Source organism: Vombatus ursinus, unplaced genomic scaffold (genome assembly GCF_900497805.2).
Source record: "Vombatus ursinus unplaced genomic scaffold, bare-nosed wombat genome assembly UNPS02014807.1, whole genome shotgun sequence".
Classification (NCBI taxonomy): domain Eukaryota; kingdom Metazoa; phylum Chordata; class Mammalia; order Diprotodontia; family Vombatidae; genus Vombatus; species Vombatus ursinus.
Window position 1 is genome coordinate 48370311 of NW_020954585.1, and position 20019 is coordinate 48390329.

The 20019-nt window shown below is 39.2% G+C and overlaps 1 protein-coding gene across 3 annotated transcripts in view; it reads right to left on the reverse strand.

Annotated features, from left to right (window-relative positions):
- Positions 1–20019, reverse strand: part of SDK1 (sidekick cell adhesion molecule 1) — a 1114226-nt gene that overhangs the window by 45284 nt on the left and 1048923 nt on the right. For all 3 annotated transcript variants that reach the window (XM_027874762.1, XM_027874760.1, XM_027874761.1), the window contains 3 exons: positions 16951–17088; positions 9363–9524; positions 5448–5573 (listed from right to left, as the gene is read on the reverse strand). In XM_027874762.1, the coding sequence (XP_027730563.1) occupies positions 5448–5573; positions 9363–9524; positions 16951–17088 (426 nt within the window). The remainder of the gene's footprint in view (positions 1–5447; positions 5574–9362; positions 9525–16950; positions 17089–20019) is intronic.

The following is a 20019-nucleotide window of genomic DNA, read 5'->3' on the forward strand; positions in this document are numbered from 1 at the left end:
TGGGGGGAAAAAACCTTCAGGTTTTTATAAAAACCAACTCAAGACCTTACTTTAATGTGGTACAGTTGACAAGCTGTCAACCAATGTGGTTAAGAGGAGGAAAAAAATAATAAGAAAAGTCAATGGTATGAGTTAGAACTATAGCTGTAGCCTTCCTTCTGAATCTGCTGACTTGGATAGCTTTTAGGGCATGCTAACATTTCAAAAGATGTGGAATTTACCCTTTGTTCTGTTGAGAACTGGAGGCCAATCACAAGAAAAGCGAGCAAGTGAATCAAAAGGGAGGTGGGAGGTTTCTATAGGGGAACAGACATTCTAAATCCAGGGCAGGAAGGAATGTAACAGTCTCCATGCACTGAGGCACCCACCCAAGCACCTATTCTCATCAGATCCGATTTCTGGGCTAAATGCATTATTTGGGGGGGGGAAGAAAAACAATGCCTTGTCTGCCTGTATTGTATACATCCTAAATATGTATTTCATGGCTGCTTTGGAGGGGAAAATATATTTATAGCTCCTTTAGTGCCATTCCAGTCTATTGTGTAAATATGTAAATTAGGCTGTGTGATCTACACAGTAAAATGCCTTGGAATAATTTGTGTAAATAAATCATCTGCATATGCTCAGTGCACAGTTTTCAAACTTGAAATTTTCCATTGCCTTTCGGGGAGCTTTTCGGAAACTGTTTCAAAGCAAACTTACCCATGCCCAGAAAATGAATACATTGAAGAGGTTGGGGATGATGGAAATCAGATTGAGGTTTTCTCTGCACCATACACCCACTGACTGCCATTTTCTAGGAATAATAGGGAATTTTTTATCCTGGGCAGACACTAATTTTATCAAATGTTTTTCCATTCTGTGCACCTGTGTCATAGCAGCAATTGATTCTGCTGAGTCCTATTTGTGGAACGTTAGAACAAGAGTGAGGAAGAGAGGGAGGACATGTACTGTTGAGCTCAAAAATCCTTTTCCATCCTTTTCTGTGCTAGGAGCAGTGTGGATAAGCTGCTTTGTTTCCTGGGTGCCAGAGGTATATGTTGGGATTGATGGGAAGGCATCAGGTCAGGCAGGCAGCACAGGGCCAGAGGTGTAGAAGACAGAAAGAGCTGATCTACTTAGCACTAAGGAAAATACTGAAATGGTGGAACACATTAAAACAAACAAAAAAGCTTAGGGCAGTGGCAAGGGTGGGGCCATACTAAGTCACTAAGTCACTACCCTACCTGGAAAGAGTCTTGCCAGAGAACTTCAGTGGAGAAAATGAGATGATACAGTGTTTAATATTTTGTGTAATGAGGCCTGTAATAGATGACAGCTGAGATCCAAAACCCTAAGGTAATGGCAAGGTGTTTAAATATTGACAACCCATAAAAGCTTTTCATTTGACTATTACATACTGCTGCTCTTAGTCACAGAAGGAAGGGGGAGGAGGGTTCTTCTTGGCTTTGAATGGAAAGACTTAAAGTCAAGCAGTTTGCTTAGGTTCAGTTAACGATTTAAAAGAGAAAATCATTGGCAACCCGCATCCTGACATTCAGTAATAAAATGGGATGGGAAAGCACAATCTTTGGCTTTCATTTAGAAAGGCAGCATCTTCTGGGTCAGCTCCTTGTCATGTTCGATATCCCCATGTGTCAGTTTTTCATTCCTCAGTGGTCCCCTGTTGAGTTCAGACCTCCCACTGGCTTCAAAGGAGTCTCCACATCTGGATAAACTTCTTCCATGGTGTGGAATTAACCTAAAACTAGCTCCAGTACTCCAATTAGTCCTTCTTATTTACATCTCCTTTCTGACTCCCTGAAGCTACACAAAGACACACATAAGAACGCCTGCTTCTTTCATTACAGCTATATGGACAGGTATAAGATAACTTGAGGAGAAATTAAATGGCTCCCCAGGAAAGGCAGAGAATCAATACTTTATCATTTCTTGGGAAGTCTGCATAACGTGTTAACATTCTGAATCCATGCACATCTGTCTGGTTGGTGGTGCATTTACATTCTTGACAGGGCAATCTCTGACATGAAGATGCTCATTTCAAAGTCACACTGGTGCACTCCACTGGGCAGGGTTAAGAGTCTCTTCACAGGATTGTAAATTCTGTTTTTGAGGAGAGAGGTATGAAGGATACTATTCATGTGTGCATGTGTATCTGTGTGTGTGTGTGTGTGTGTCTGTGTGTTGGGGAGAGGTGGGTAAAGACAGGGAAAGAATAACTGAATACAACTACTCTGTAATTAGAGAGTGGCTTAGGAGCATGGAGCTCAAAGTACTTTGTCTATGTACTCAATAAGGATGATGGAACAAGAAAAGATACTCTTCTAGCCACCTTTGGCCTCAAAAATTCACTTTCCTCCTCTATGCTATCCTACTAACAATGTGAATAAGCTACTGTGTTTTCCTAGGTGCCAGAGATACAAGATGACATGAATGGGAAGACATCAGGTCAAGCGGATGGCACAAGGCCACAGGTGCAGCTGGGAGGAAAAAACAGATCACCTTAGGCATAAGGAAGCAATCAAGGAAGAATGGCTAAACCATTCCTATCCTTCACAGGGACTCACCATAGTGAATTTTCACAAAGTAACATTTTTCTTTGCATAAATGACTTTTGCAATAAATTCCATTTCTTATGCTTCTGGGTGGTGGAACTTAGGATTCTCCACCTTTTGTTCAGTCCAGTGCAATTAACGTGTATTAGGTGCTGTGCTAGGCATGGGGGATTAAAAGCTAAAAAGTGATTCAGTCCTTGTTCTTAAGGAACTTATATTCTATGACAGGAGAGAATATGAGGTGTATGTATATATATATATATATATATATTTATATATGCGTGCATATATGTGTGTGTGAGAGAGAGAAACAGAGATTGAGAGAGAAGGAGAGGAGAGGAAAGAGATGGGGAGGAGAGGAAAGAGATGGGGAAGAGAGGAAAGAGATGGGGAAGAGAGAAGAGAGAGAAAGAAAGAGAGAGAAGAGAGAGATTGAGATTGAGGGACACAGACAGATAGACAGAAAGCAGAGAGAGAGAGAAAGAGACAGAGAGACTGAGAGAGAAGCATATACAAGGAAGTGATGGTGGCAAAGAGAGAACAAGAGAAAGTGGTCTAAGAAAATTTGAGGTAGGAGAAAAGACTTTTTGGTGAAGTGGTGCCTGACATGAGCCCTGAAGGAAAATAAGGATTCAGAATGATAGAGATTAGGAAGCCAGGCAGAAAGGGGAGATAGCCCATGAAAATGAATATGGCCAGGAAGGAAGGAATGCAGTTTGGAATACAGCATGAGCACAGGAGTAATATAAAGTAAAGCTGGAAAGGTAGATTGGAAAGAGCCTATGAGAAGGCCTTGAATGATAGTCTAAAGAGTTTATCTTTTACCCTATAGGCAATAGGGAGCTTCTGAAGAATTTTGAGCAGTGCTCTGACATGGTTAGATCTGTGCCTCAGGAAGATAGCATTGGCATCTGCATGAAAGGTAGATCACAGAAATGGAGTGAAAAGAAGTAGGGAGACAAATTAAGGAAACTATTATAGGAGAGAGGGACTTGGTAACTGAATATAAATCTATAAAAAAACCCTTTTCCCTCTCTGCCAACCTGGCTCCAGGCCTCTGCATTTACCTTCAAAACCCTCCACTCTCCAAATTTTCCACTTGGTGTCACCTAGGACCCCTATTCACAAGCAGGCACCAGTCTTTACAGACTGGGCTTCATTTAAAATACTCTGAACACAGGGCTGACTATATTAGGCCCCAGTGTTCCCAGGTACAATAAGATAATTAAGTGATCACAGTAGATCACCTCACCTGGTCAATCTTACCTTTTCTAAACCCAGACAAGCTTTAATGGCAATCCATTTCCAGACCATGTCCACTGCCATGATCTAGGGCAGATACTATCAGACTCCACTAATCCAACAAATTGTATTTGTCTCAAAGCCTCTAGGCTATAGGATTTTCTCCATTATTTTTTATTTTATCCTGTATATCTGGAGCAATGCCAGAAGTTTCTTGTGTATAATTCTCTCTAGTATTAACAGGAGATCAATCCTGGGGGGAAAAAGTAAGTTACGTATTGTCAAACACAGACACATGCATAACTTTCTGGGTCTCTTTTTTTTGCACTTACTGCTTTACCAACTAGAGCTAAACTAGTTCTAGTCACTACAGCTAAATCAATACATAATGATAGCTCATGTTTACATAGCATTTTACCATTTACAAAAGACTTTCCTCTCCACGCACCAGTGAGGTATGTAATAACAAACATTATTATACAAATTTTATAAAGGGGCAAGCTAAGTCTCAGAGAGGTCAAGTGATTTGCCCAATATTACATAGCTTGTATCAGAAATGTGACTTGAACTCAGGCCTTCTGACTCTTTTAAATACACCACAGTAATATATTTGTGGCATTAATGCTTCTTTGAAATTACCACCAAAATGCTATATATGCTCACATTCAGAAACGCAATGAAACTCTAACTTACTCTAAACATAATAAAGCCAGTGGAAAGAGTACTAGAGGTCCCAGGTTCAAATTCCACGACTGACATTTGTGATGCTGAGAAAATCATTTAACCTTGGTGGGCCTCTGTTTCCTCATCTGCAAAATGAGGAGGTTGGACCAGATGGCCAGAGCTCCTTCCAGATCTGCAACTATCATCCCTACGACTTCTTTTTCACATACTTCTTGCCATGGCCTTTGATCTAAATATATATATATATATATATATATATATTTAACATAATTTATATATTTAACAACTGGATATTTTTGGTCCTGAGTTTCTATGGCTCATCTTAACAGTATTTTTTTTTATCTAAAACTACCCAAATAAAGTTATTAAACTAGGGGTAGTGGGAGGATATAAAATTCTTGGAGGAAGAAGTATATCTTAGAACTTATTTTCCAGTGAGTAAAGATGAAGCAAATGATTTACCAATTTCCACTAATATCACATAAAGTAATCACAAATTGAGTGCATGCATCTTTCAATCAGAGCTTCAAACATTTAGAGCACTGAAAATGGGTCCCTGAAAACAGTATTTAATCTGAATGATTAGTCTAAAATGTCTTTAAGTCTCCCTGAATTCTCATGTACAAAATTCTAAAACTGACAATAATCATCTTCTTGACCATGTGGAATGCAGGTAAAACTCCATGAAGTTAATGCATGTAAGGTTAATAGCACAATAGTGACTACAAACACTGAAAGTGGGAAAAAAAAAAAAAGGTTTGGAGAGCATGGAGAGCTACTCATTTCAGTCAAGTTCTCCTTTTCTTCAGTGTTCTTGGGGAAAAGTTTAAAATAACAGGTAGTAGAGCCTTTTTGGAAGTTTTCCCTCCAGTTGGGTTGATGCAATGACTTCTCTACCATCGCCAGTTTTGTGAAGGGGCCCTAAGCCGACTTCAAACATTTGTGTATTTCTTTGGCCTGCCCTACCTGAAGGCCGTGCCTCTATGATGTAGCCTGTTGTAGGTCTGTCTCCAGAATTTCCCTCTGTCCATTGGAGAGTTAGTTCAGAAGCTGATTTTGTAACCAAAACATCTCGAGGAGAACCAGGAGATCCTGAGGAATAAAAAAAGAAAAAAAATACCAATTGGTACCTGTGAGGAAACACTCACATCTCGTATTTTTTTAGTACGAAGTTATACAAATAAAAAGATTCAAACCTTGGCTAAGTGGACAATGATTGCATGCAAAGGTTGTATGTATATTTATATATGCATGTATATATGTGTGTGTGAGAGAGAGAAACAGAGATTGAGAGAGAAGGAGAGGAGAGGAGAGAGATGGGAAAGAGAGAAGAGAGAGAAAGAAAGAGAGAGAAGAGAGAGATTGAGATTGAGGGACACAGACAGATAGACAGAAAGCAGAGAGAGAGAGAAAGAGAGAGACTGAGAGAGAAGCATATACAAGGAAGTGATGGTGGCAAAGAGAGGAGGGGGTTGGGAAAAGATTCTACCCTTCCACCTCAACTCCTTGATCAACCCTTTTCAAACCCTCTCTATCCACCTGCCATTGTGGATTCTATGAAAGGGAGAGATTTGGGAGGTTTCTTTGCATATATTTAGAAAATTAGAGGGGAGGGAAGTAAGAGTTGTTTCAGAGGGTGTTACACTTCTCAGAAGTGAAAACTCAGAACTCAAACCTGCTTTCTGTTCAACCCAAAAAACATTTAGTGAATAGCACCCACAATAGGCAGGGCACTATGCTAAGTGCTTCTAACATGGCTGTAACCTACTTTACAACTCCCTTTTCTCTTTCAAATTTTAGTTCACAGCCTTCAGCTTAATCAAAAGTAATTTCTGTCTTTGGCTGGAGCAGGGTGTGACGGACAGAGCAAAAGCTTCCCTTCAGGGATGGAATTATCAAGGCTTCCGCAGTCCTGTTCAGGTCAGCATGTTCTACTGTCTTGGTCACAGGATATTCTGGAGAGCTGTGCTCAGAGGAAATAAGAGGCATTTGAAGTTGCCTGTTACTACATTCTCTGCAGAAAGAACTTCAGTTTAGAGATATATTCTTTGGTATGTTATTATACCTTAGGTGTAATAATAAACACGTGGTCAACTATCTGATGGTGATTAAATCATTGGTAACATTTCCCCCTCTCCTTTTTGTTTTGGTCCAGGCCCATGGTTTCATATGGACAGGGAACTTCTGGTGTGAAAAGTCTTTTCACCAATGCACGTCTCTATCTCAGATCTCATAATCTAGCTCATATCTCACAATCTCATGTCTCATTTCTAACAAAGTCTGAGAGGCAGCATGGCACAGCGGAGGATAGAAGGCCATCTATCTGGGTTCAAGCCTTACCTCTGTTACACACTGGCTTTGGGACAACGGGCAAATCACTTAAGCTCCTGATTCCCCTGGGAGCCCTCTACTGCATTAAAAAGCATATGTTGAAATAATCTTAATCCTTGCTCAAAGGCAAAAGGCAGAGGAAAAAGGGGAATCCAAGAGGAAAGTTTCTGATAGCTATGAGAGAGGAGGTCATGACAGATGAGGTGAAAAGTAATAATCTTTTAAAATAATAATAATTAAGCACAAAGTGCTTCCCTTGCCACCCTGAGAAGTTGGTAGTACAAGCATCATCACTGCCATTCTACACATGAGGTTTAGGGAAGTTAAGAGGCTTGATTAACATCACAAAGCTAGTCCCTGTCAGAACCAGGATTTGAAACTGGGTCTTGTGACTCCAATTCTTTGCTACATAACGCTTATTAAACAAAAAGAAGGAAGGAGAGGAAATGGTTTTGGGGGATCCTAATGAATGAAGCCTAGAGAAGTGTCAGATGCGTACTTTTATCCTTAACTCTACCAATTGATAAAGATCCATGATTCAATCAAGAGTCATCTGGGCTGAAACTACGTTAATATTTTCAGAATGCAACATTTTGCTTGCACCATAGAAATAACATGCTTTATACTGTGGAATATAAGGGATGACATGATTTGTTCCTAAACAGTTGGGATAGAATGAAAATAATTATATTGGACTCAGAAAAAATGTCAAATACTGGCATTACACAATGAGTTTATGGATGTTAGTTCTGTCTCTTAGGAGGACCCTTAAAAAAAAAAAGGGTTTGAGTTGGTTTTTGTTTGTTTATTTGTTTTTTTGTTTTTGTTCTTTTTTTGTGGGGTTTTTTTTTTGGCTACATTATAAACAAATTACCCGAAATTTGGGTCAGGATTGTGAATCTTCCAGAAGAATCTAGCAGATGTTGTGTGATTTATGCAGAACTCATAAATCACAGACAAAAATTCAGTCAATGCAGAAACTTTGATTTTTTAATGCTACAACTCAAGTCTTTTTAGGGTTATTGGACCTTATTATTACCTACCGTATTTCCTGATGCCATTTACTTTCTCTCAAAATGTCATACATTTTAAAAAAGAAAAACTAAAATGAATTGAAATTACTTTTGTTTTCAGAATTTTGTGAATGCTCCTTGATATGATTGGACACAGGAGTGTGTACCGGAGCTAGCTCATGATGTCTTAGGAGAGTTGGTTGTTAAATTTTCAGTATGACCATTTACACCTCAGATATCAGCAAATGCTACAAATTGAGGCTTGATTTATTGATTATCTAGACTTAAATGATGGAAAAATATTAATAATGAAGATTAAACTTAAAAGTGTGTTGTGCATGATTTTTTTTTTCAGAAAGCTGCTTGTTAAACATTTATCAGCACACCTCTGACTAGACATATCCTAGAATGGCAAAGACAATCCACAATTATGGTCTCAAAGATTAAATAAAATTAGGAGTAACTAAAGAAATGAGAATAGAAATCATGAGATTCAGAGTCAGAGGGCCTGGGATTAAATTCTGGCTCTGTCATTTATTGTGTCACCTTAGGCAAGTAACGACCTCTCTATGCCTCAGTTTTCTTATCTACAAAATAATGAGGCTGTACTAAATGACCTCTAAAGTCCTTCTAGCCCTAAATTTATGATCCTATGCTTCCATGATTTTATTCCAGTTTCTCTTCTTCTGAAACAAGAATTATAATAATTTCATTAAAAATAGAGGTAAGGAGAGGTTAGAGAAGGGTTTATAAAATTCCCTAAAATCCTCAGAAGACAAACCATTTTAATTCTTAATTTTTATTCTCCATTGGCAATTAAAAAGACACAGCCTAACTTAGAAAAAGCTAGGAAATTTCAGGCATAAATTTTACAGTATCTTAATTTCCAAGTGACAGCAAAAATGGTCCAAGTTAATGTCAGGTTTTTTTCTATTTTTTTATTTTTTATTTTTTCAGTTTTCTTGTTCCTGTTATTTCAAACATTAATTTTTTTTTCCCTCTGCTATAGTTCAGCAAGCTGATGTCAACACATGGAAATATTAAATATATCCATATTTACTTGAATGCATTTTGAGATGGCAATGTGAAAAGACTGCTGGATAAGGAATGGAGAGATCTGGGTTTGAATCCTGACTTATCAGCAGTGTGACCTTGGGCAAGTCACTTAACTTCTCAGTATCTCAATGAGCTCATCTCTAAAATGGTGACAACAACATTTGTACCACCTACCACCTACCTCATAGAGGTTTTGCAATGAAGTACTTTGCCAAACTTCAAGAACTAAATAAATGTGATTTTTAAAAACTATTGTTACTTTAGAAGATCATTCTAACACATGCTTTTTGAAACATTCATATCGTTGAAATATCCTTGAGAAATTGGACAGACCCAGCTTCCCATGGTTTGTTCCTGTCCTCTGGGTATAAAAATGAACAATAGGAGAAAAGGTACCCATGGAGATAGTTCAGCTCTGTGTCTGAAAAAATATGCTGCTACCTACTTTGGTATTACCATTGATGACTAGAGTTCTACCTACCCTCTGCCGGGCCAGCTGTAATGTTGGCCTGTAGTCCAGGTCCATAGGCGATCGTGCGCGCCTGCACTCGGAAGAAGTAGGTTACTCCTTTTGTGAGATCCCTCACCTTCAACCAGCGCTGCCAATTTCCTTTAATGTCCACAGTCACCACTTTGCTTACTCCTAAAATAATGGACCAAATGTGAAGTACAGAAAGGTCTCAACAAAAAGAAGCAACTAAGTGTAGTTTATTGTGTTGAGATAACAAGTAAAATTATCTCAGTTTGCTAAGAAAGTATTTCTTACAATTAGCAGGAGTTTAAGTAGTGATAATAGCCAATTTTCAGCACAGATAAGTGTAATTAGAGTTTAAGCTTGATAAGTGGGTACTGACAAGGAGAAAAACCTTACAACACAACTGGGAAATTATCAGGAGACTGCATGCAACCTCACTAATTACTTTGGGAAGGGAGGAGGGGGAAAACAAAGTGAATCTGTGAGTGTTCTGTAAGACTGCACTTTGTGCCCTCTGTCCTGCGGCCAGGTATCTTGCTGGAGCATCCTGGGAAAGGTACACTTCCTTTGTAAGTCTAATAGAGTGAGAGCTGCATTTCACCATTTCTTATCACCTAAATAGGCTAACACTTCCATTCTTCTGATTCAATCAAAAGTTAGCAAGTGAAGGAAAAGGATGAAATGAAATCTGAAGTAGAAATATAGACCTTGGCAAAAATGGAAACAACTTGGCAGATACTATATCACTGTTAACTATGGAATAGAATTAAGTATAACAAATATTCATCTTAGGCTCCATCCAAGTGGGTTTGGTTATTGAAGTATGAAATAATCTACTTAGAAGGTTCTCCCTACAATGTGGTACCCATCACAAACCAAAGGTGGCTGTCTTTTAGCCCCAGTAGTTCATCAGAGTTTGAAATAAGTATGAAGAAAAAAAACTACCATTACAAATTGTATTGATTCTGTGGCTGAAAGTAGTATCATGTCCTTAGAAACACCTAAACTTTTACAATATAGAAACACATGAAGTTATTCTCACCAAGAGATTCACAACTACAGTGAGTGTAGAATGACTACAAATGAGTAAGTAGGTGGATAATGTAAGTATTTTTCAGTTCTATTAGAGTTTAACATTTTGAGGTGTGTGTGTGTGTGTGTGTGTGTGTGTGTGTGCGTGTGTGAACTTTTGATTCTTGCACATTCTCAGTTACAGTGAATTATTGCTCCTATGCTTGGTCAAGTTAGCTGTTACCATAATCAGGAACTCAAGGTAGTTCAGCTGTAGGCACAGACAGCAATGCCTACTAATAGTCAAGATGAGGATACTAGTCTTTCTATCATGCTAAGAATAGCTTCACAGGCAGTATTTAAGAGCCATGAGAACCCAGGTCTTTGGGCTGATATTTAATAAATAACTGATTTTTATACTTCTCTTGTAAAACTGATTATATTGGCCACAAAGGTAGAAGACAGCTTTCCCCAGAAAAGGAACTCAGTTCTTGGGAGCCTGTATACCTATACTGCTTTCCACACATGTCTATTTTTGTGTTTCCCTTTGGGAGTAAATCTTACTCATTGGGTTGTAGAGTAAGCTCCCGGAGGTTTCAGAAACAGTATATAAACACAGACACACACACACACACACACACACACACACACACACACACACACACACACACCATATCTCAAAGGGCTGGGTCATAGTGATGAAGTATCATATAGTCAGTGAGAACTGGGTCCTGGAAGGCACCTTCTGAACGCTTCCACTAGTTTCTTAGTTGTGCTTAGGTCATGGGACCCTGGCAGTCTAAAGCCACAGAAGATTGATTTTGGCTACTTTGGGCTTAGATTCAATCCAGAATTACAGTGAGGCTTTAATATATGTATTACTTCTTTTGTTCTGTTTATAAATAGCTAGGTCAGTCATGGAAAATCTGAAGAATCATTTAGGTATATTCAAAACTTTTAGGATTGTTAATCTTAATCCAAAACTGAAATATTTCACAAGTACTTTCATTAAAAAAAAAAATCCAGCCCTTTATGAATGACATAGAGAATTGTGACTCCTATCCTTGGGAAGACACAGATATACAAGAAAAGTCACCCAAGGAACTAGATTCTGTAGAGCCTCATTGATCTATCACTAAAATGTCTCTTACTATGAGAGTAAACTCTACATTCAACGTGACCAATATTTATTAAGCATCTACTTTGCTCATTGTTGGATTTATTATTCTTATCTTGAGTCTGGGGTAACTTTACACATGCATTACTAATTTTGTTCTTTCAAACTCTGTTGATACTGAACTTTAGAGCTTGCTGGATAAGTCACTTAACCTTTTTGTGTTTCTGTTTCTTCATCTGTCGAAAGAAGGAGTTGAAGTAGACAGTCTCTATAAGCCCTTTCAGCTTATAACCTAAGAATTATGATCTATGAAAGGGCCTTGCAGCTCATTTAGCCTAGCCCTGACATTTTATAGATCAGGACCCTGGGACCCAAAGAGGAGACTGACTTACCCCAAGTCACAGACCTAGTGAGTCCTATATCCAGAGTGAGAACATAGGTTTCCTAGCTCTTGGTTCAGCACTCCTTCCACTTTGCTACACTGCCTCCTAAGACTTGAAAATGATTATTTGGAATCAGAAGGCTTGGTTACAGTCTTGGCTCTGTCATTTACTACCTGTGTGACTTTGAGCAAATTACTTAACTGCTTTGAGTCTTAGGTCTTCAGCTGCAGAATGAAGGGGTTGGAGTAGATGACCCCTAAGGTCTCCTCCATCTCTAAATCTATGATCATATGATCCTACTTCCCATAGTTTTGAATGCCTCTAAACTTCAGAACTGGAGAAGGCTGATGTGGTCATTTGTAGACAGGCATGCTGCAAATGAGCATATTTGCATTACATACACATTGCTCAGCAACATCATCTTAGGCATGACCATATTTGCCTACTGCTGTTTCTGTCATCAATTACTGGATTGGATTCTTCTGAATGTAAAGTTATTTTGGATGGCAATTCCTTTTCTTTTTTAATTCTTTCCTCTTCCTCCTCCTCCTTCTCAGAGCAATAACATACCCCATGCATAGTTTTTGTGAGTTCTATCCCACTATGTGGTAATGCTAGTCAGGCCTTCCCCATCTCTGAATGTCAGAATTTTATTTATTTAGTCAATTTTTAAACTGTGCCCTGCACTACAAAGCCTCAGGGTGCAATCACATAAAAATACTACCGTTTAAAACATTTTAAGAAACATAAAAATAGCTGTGCCATAAAGTCAGACTGCCAACAACATTGCTAGCCTTTATGGATAACTCAAGCGGTCCTTAAGTTGTCCATGTGAGGAACATAGGTTGTGCTTGTCCAGGTGAAGTAAAGAGCTGAGGGGAGGCTGTTTTCCAGATGGGATGTGCACAGTGACCATATTCACCAGCTAATTGCCCAATTCTATATTTCACTCTGCCTATTCACTCTATTCGCTCTGTAGAAACTGCTTTAGTTGGAACTTTCTGAAGGTTCCAAGGCTACCTTAGCTCAGCTATCCTTGGGGACATAAACTAATACCTTCCAGTTCTTTTAAGGGAAAGGGTATAGAGGAACCTTACTCCTCCCTTATTTGCCTCCAGCCAGAAGAGGAGTAGTCCCCAGCTGGTCACAAAGAGAGGGAGTAGCTTTTTATTCTGAATAGGGTGAGACCTCCTTGATTCAAAACTGTTGCCATCTGTGGCATAATTGAGAGAGCAGTGTCTCTGGAGTCAAAGGACCAGGGTTCAAAGTACTTCTGATGCTCAGTTACTTGTGTGACCTTGGGCAAGTTAATTAATCTCTCTGAGCCTCAGTTTCCTCATCTGTAAAACAATGGTGTTGGACTAGAAGGCCTTGGAGGTTGATTTCAGTTCCAAATCTATGATCCTTGGAAAAGGGATCGTGCATCCAGTGACCTAAAGTGTTGTCATAGTTCAGAATAAAAGTCAGGTATATTACCCAACTCTTAGGGGAGGAGCTGAGGAGAGGCTTTGCATCTCAGAGAGAAGGAACATGCTAGAAGCCTGTGACTTCACTGACCAATGGGTATAGGCAAAACTTTAAGACCTAGATTTTCTTCAGTTTTTCTCTTGCACTTGTCCTCTTCCCTTCTGGTCAACCAGGAGAGCAGCAGCCTCTTGGTTCTGTGACATTTAAAGGTCTTCATAACCTGTCCCCTTCCTAACTTTGGAATCTTCTGACCTTTTAGACCCCCATCCATGTATTCTAAAAACCAGCTACACTGAACTATTGGCTGTTCCTCACACACAACACTCCATCTTCCTCCTCTATGTCTTTGCTTTGGCTATTTCTCATAACCCCTCCCTTCTTCCTCTTAATTTCCTTGGACTCAGTTGAAATTCTACTTTCTTCAGGACTTTTTTCCCGGTCCCCCAAGCTGCTAATGGCTCTCCCTTCAAATTACTTAGATATATTCAGTGTATATCTTGCATGAAGATGTTGTCTGATCTATTAGAATGTATGCTCATTACAGGTAAGGATGATTTTTTGCCCTTCTTTGTATCTTCAGTGCTTGCTATAGTTCCTTGAGTATGGTATGCACTTCATAAGTGCCAATTGACTTGATTTGATTTGATATGGATCTTTTCCTTCCTTCTTTGTATTTGTATTTTAAATTGTATTATACCCATGCATTTGTTTTATCATTTCTAATAGACTAGAAGATCCTTGAGGTAAGGATTTGGTTATCTTCCGCACAACTTTGCATGTAATTGTTTTCCATTAGATGTTTGTTGAATTGAATGTTATCCACTGTTCTATAGTTTTCTCACTAGCCAGAGTTACTACCTTACTCTCTTGAGAGAATGAACTATGCGGGGTGGGGGAGAAGGGGAGACACATGGCAAAAGTAAGCCTTGGCTAGTTGGGGGTGGTGTGGAGTAGCCATTGGAATCAGGAGAACCATATGTGACTCTGGGGAATCAAAGAAGGATGCTTGCAGATGAGTTTTGTGCCTGACCTAGGGAAGGCCAAAGGTCCTAGGATTTTCTAATAAAGTTTGCACTCTTTCATTAGACATGTTTTCTAGACCCAAAGGTTCATTATTGAATAAGCAGGACCAGCAGAACTGTCCTATAATACATTTGAATGGTAATATCATTATACAGTGCCCTTTGTAGGAATACTTCTTCTACACAAGTTTTCTCTAATCACTCATTTATGGAATGCATTGGCATAAAGAATATTTTGATTGTTTTATGATTCTTACTAGCAAATGTCCTTCTTAAATCTTAGCCACTCAAAAAACTTCTCTTTCTCCCTATATCTGGCTCTTCTCATCCCCAGATCTTCCTTCTCCCCTAGTCCTGGTCCCAGCCCTCTGAGAACCCTCTAAGCTGAAGTTATAGAGGATCAGAATGGTACATGCTATAGAATATAGGTATTTTATCTGTCTATAGTAAAGTTTGTGTTAGGAAGCACAATTCTGCCTTACTGTAGTAATCTATCAGCTTATTTGACAGTGTGATGAGAAATCTCCTAGGCTGACAAGGACCAGGAACATAATATACTGCTCTAACATCTTTCTCAAAGGTACAATCTGGGGGCAAACATATGAATAAATAAGTGTTAGGAAAACCTGAAAAATCTCCATATTTCAGACACCACCCAACCGTTGGGTTTGGGTCACCTATTCTGCCTGATTACATAGAGGTCCAAAGATGCTGTTTATGCTAAGAGGCTGCCAAAAGGGAAGGCGAAACAGCCATTTTCCCTATTACTTTCATTTCAGAATGCAGTGTGCTGGATGCAAAAACCAAGAAAATTCAGGCTAACAAAAACCAACTCTCTCTCTAGACAATGCTCATGATCGACGTCCTTATTACACGTGAAAAGAGTTGAAAATAGCTAAAACGCCTCCACCTGATGTCATTCTGCCCAAGCTGGGCATTCAAATGTATAATCAGCAATCTTCCTGGAATATAAAATTTCTAAGTAAGCCTTCCTTCAACTTGTGTTTGTGAAGCCCATTTTTAAAATGGCTTCAAATTCCTTCCAGGTTTTCTTGGTGGATTGTTTGTTAGTTTAGTGCGTTTGTACCTGCTGTCTGCAGTTTGCTGGGTAGGGAGAAGGTGGGAAATTGTATCTAGCAGGAATTTGGAAATGCCATTGAAAAAGTGGAACATATGATATTTAATACCAAAATCTTCCATTTGCCATTCAACTTTCCAAATTACGGTTATTTTTCACAACACATACGTAACAACGTGCCACCACACTGATAACACAAGTGCAACTAGACATGCTGGGTCGTCTCCCTGGGAGACTGAGTGGAGGGCCTTTTGTAGTAATCTAGCCAAAGTTCTGGTAGTGTCAAAGTGCAGGAAAAAGAATAGAAGAAAACACATCCAGTTTCCTAAACTCTCCATTGCTGATCAGGTAATGATGGAGGCTAATGGCCTTGCCTGGCATGCAAACATTTATTTTTTTCAAGGCTGAGAGCGAGGTTAAAAAAAAGTGCCTACACTTCTATGGGATTCAATTTCCAGAAGGTTTTTGTAAAGCTAAAAATAATGCAAGTCCAGCTTTATGGAATCCTTGGTCAATAGATCCAGGCCTTTACTTTAATCAGGATGGGGCAAAAGAGTCATGTATAGATTTTACATGCAAAAACCACTTGCATGTTTCAATTGTAGCTTTTGGAATTGTTTTATACTCTGGTTATAACTAATGCCTTTACAACCATTTAGCTATGTAAGCTCACAAAGCTCCCTTCAACATTCCCATATATTTGTGATCTTATCAAGGTGGGTGTATTGGCTATGGGTGCAATATTGTGCCCCATGGAGACTTTAGAATTCTTTGATAACTTTTGTTAAAAATTCATTATTGAATAAGCAGGACCAGCAGAACTGTCCTCTGAAATAACTTCCAGGACTGTATTTTTTAAAGAGATCAGTAGGGTCTTGAAAGTCTAATGCTTATAGTCACTAAAGCAGGAAGTTGCTCCATGAAACACTATGTCTTTAGACACAATAACCATAGCAGCTCCAAGCCTGCAGGGCAAAGCAATTCTTATAATTCTTGAAGACTTCCTTCCTGCTGGAGGACACTTCCTATAAGCTATGGCTGTGCTAGCTGAGGTCAAATCAAGCCAATAATATATATTTATAGAGTACCTACTATGTGTTGGATACTGTGGGGAATAGAAAAATAAATATTCCCTCAAGGAACTTACAGACTAGGAGGGGAAACAAAACATAAACATGTGAAATAAGACAATAATACAAAAGAAAAATAATGTAACAGGGAAGTACATGATGATTCAACAAAGAAATGTACAGATAATGTCACAAAGGACAGTTATAGAAAATTATTACAGCTAAACCTAAGATGCTCATTTAACCACTAATTGTGATGTGGAAACAGCTCAACTCAGATTTTTTTTTTCAGTTTTCTTTTTAATTGGCCAACATTTCTCTAAATTGTTCCAGAAAGTGCAGTTCACTGAGGTTGCCCCTGGAAGCTAATTCCCATTTAGAGAGGGGAAGAGAGGGAAGTCAGGTGTTCCAGACAGGCTAGTCATTTTCTCCAGTGCTGGTCTTACCTTGGACAGGTGCTAAGGGCTCATAAACCACTCGATAACCCTGCAGGACACCATTTGCTGCCACTGGTTCTCCCCAGGAAATGTTAAGAGTAGTAGAAGTTATTTCTGAGAATGCCAGGAAACTGGGAGCACCGGGTGCTGAAAGAAAGTTAAGCAAAATGACTTTTTATTGAAGATAGTTCATATATCATATATGTATATATATATGTAATATATATATAAACAAAATCTACATGTACATATACATATATGCCCCTGAAAATAAAGAATGTTTTTTTTATCACCCAGTAAAAATTCTAAGTATCGTAAGGTGAAAAATAGGATTTATTGATCACAATAGTCCTTCCTATGATCAATCAGAAACACAAATCTCTCTAAGAGCGGCAAAGAGAAAATGGCAGCGTTAAAACACAAAAGAGTTTGAGAGAAAATGACAAAAGTATAAGAATGAATAATAGATGGAAAGAGGACATGAAATTCCTGAGAGAGCTTCATTTCCTAGTGACTGAGAATTTCTGAGAATTTCATTTCTACCATTCCAGGTGGGGGTGGGGGGTGGAAAAAAGAGCGCTGCTGAAGCATTAGTGATGGATGAACAACAAACGGTTAAGCAATTTAGGTCTTGTGGTTTGTATGCTCACCCTGCTCCCTCCTCACTCCAAGTGGGGTTGAAAATCTCATGACAACAAATGGACTCAGCCGAACTCCCAATACTCCCTAGTTTCCACTCGATCAGAAATATCACAAGAACAAATAGGCCTGTCTCTTGCCATGTTAGAGTGTTTCCACTTCTGTCCAGAGAGATAGAAGGAAAATAAGGAAACCATTTCCGTGTTTCAAGGAGGATTTCTCAACTTGTAGTGGAGAGGATGGGGGCAGTCCCCTCAATTCCAAAAAGAGAAATGGTAAAAGGGATAGGTGAAAGTCCTGAGCAAAATGAAATAGTAGGTTTTGTCTTCAAGCTCTCACCCATCACCTTTCTTTCTTTCTTCTTTCTTCTCTGAGTCCTCCCTTTTCCCCCTGGTGCCTGGTACCTTCATGATTTCCCTAGGCCACCACTATAGCACTCCCTAAAGGGCATTTAGTCTACCAGGATGCAAAATATCCTTCATTTTCTTCATCTCCTACTACTAAATTCAAATTCACTGCTTAATATTGTAGGGTGAGAGTTAGAAAGAAATTCATCTGATCATTTAACCAAAGTCATTCTCACTTAAGTGTGAATGACTTGTTTCCAGGGGATAATTCCCATTTTAAAAGGAAGCTCTAAGTTGTCCGATGCATTGGCCAGATTTTTTTTTGAGGAAGGGGGTAGGTTTCACAGAACATTAGATTTGGAAATCACCTTTGAGATCAAGTCAAACCTGTACCTAAATAAGAATTCCCCCCTCCCCACCTGCAATATCACCAACAAATGACTCCCACTCTTTCCTGGAGGAATTCTATTCAAAGGGAAGCCACTCCCTCCAGAAGAAATCCATTCTTCTTTTGGATAACTCTACTTAATGTCGTGATTTCTTTATTTCATGCCTCAATTAGGCTTTTTGTAATGGTCACCGTGGTGCCTGGTGCTGCTCTCTGGGGTCAAATGGAACAAGCCAAACCTTTCTTCCAAATGAGAACTCTTCATACACTTTAAGCCAGCATGCCTTCCCCAAGTCTTCTCTTGCACCTGACCTTAGAAGGATCTCAAGGCTCTTTGAGGTCCTCATTGCCATCTTCTGGATACTCTCCAGCTTATTAAAATCCCTTCTCAAAAGTGGCCTGCAGATGTGGTCTGACCAGGTTGGGTTACAACAGGAATACTGCCTCCCTGTTTTGAGATGTTACTTTCTTTGGCTGCCATATCACATTGCTGACTCATATGGAGATTGCAATCCACTGCCAGATGAACAGTCATCAGAAGCTTCTTCTATTTTTCAAAATTTGGATCATCCTTTTTCCACAAAAAGTCTTGTTAGCTCCTAATTAGTTTTGAAGTTTTTCCTGATATCAAAGGCTCTTTGGTTTTAAGTGAGATATGCCAAAGGTTGACCATAGCATGCCAATACTACTATGGAATTTTCTTGGCAAAGATACTGGAGTGGTTTGCCATTTTCTTCTACAGTGGATTAAGGCAAACAGAGGTTAAGTGATTCACCCAGGGTCACATAGCTAATAAGTGCCTGAGGCCATATTTAAACTCAGGTCTTCCTGACTCCAGGCCTAGCACTCTATCCACTGAGTCACCTAGCTTTCTTTTTTAGGTACATTAGGGTGTACCTAATATACTTGTACATCAGATACAAGACAAGGTAGAGTCTTATAGCCAAAGCCATTGTTCTTTAGAAGGTGAGAGGTCAGCTTGGAAGAAGAGAGAAGGAACCTGTTGGCCAAACCAATAGTCTATACAAAAGGGGAAATTAGGATTACTGGGTCAGAAGCAAGCACAGAACAGTCTCAAGTTGAAGGCCAGAGATGCCAACTAAAAGAGCCCTCAGAGGCATTTGATACAAACGGTATCCTTACAGGTCTTTAAAGGGAGCCATTGAGGCCAGGCCTCAATAATAGACTTACTAAAGAGTAACTCAACACCCTAAAATAGTTAATGTGGCAGATATGAAAATAAGTGCTGGTTTCAGTGCCTAGAGCCTAAATGAAAACAGGGTAAGCTTAGGGAATTGTGAACTAGGCTTAACCAAATGTGTGTACCTTTCTTACCATTTTATGGTCCCTTTATGTAGTTTGGAAAGAAATGTACATTTGTCCTAGAATTCAATTTTTTAATGTAGACAGATGCTCATATTATTTTAGCCAGGTGTACTGGGGAGATTGTGGGAGGGAAAGGGAATTGAGAAGAGAAATAAGGATGGTATTAGGAAATGATGGTAGGTTAGAATAGCATATATGCTGCAGACCAAATAGCATTTTTGTCAACTTTGAGGTATGTGGGGTTCAGGTTTCCTCGGAAACAGTTAGAGGGAGGACAGGACAGTTAGATCAAAATATCTGCACAGAGAGAGAGAGAGAGAGAGAGAGAGAAAGAGAGAGAGAGAGAGAGAGAGAGAGAGAGAGAGAGAGAGAGAGAGA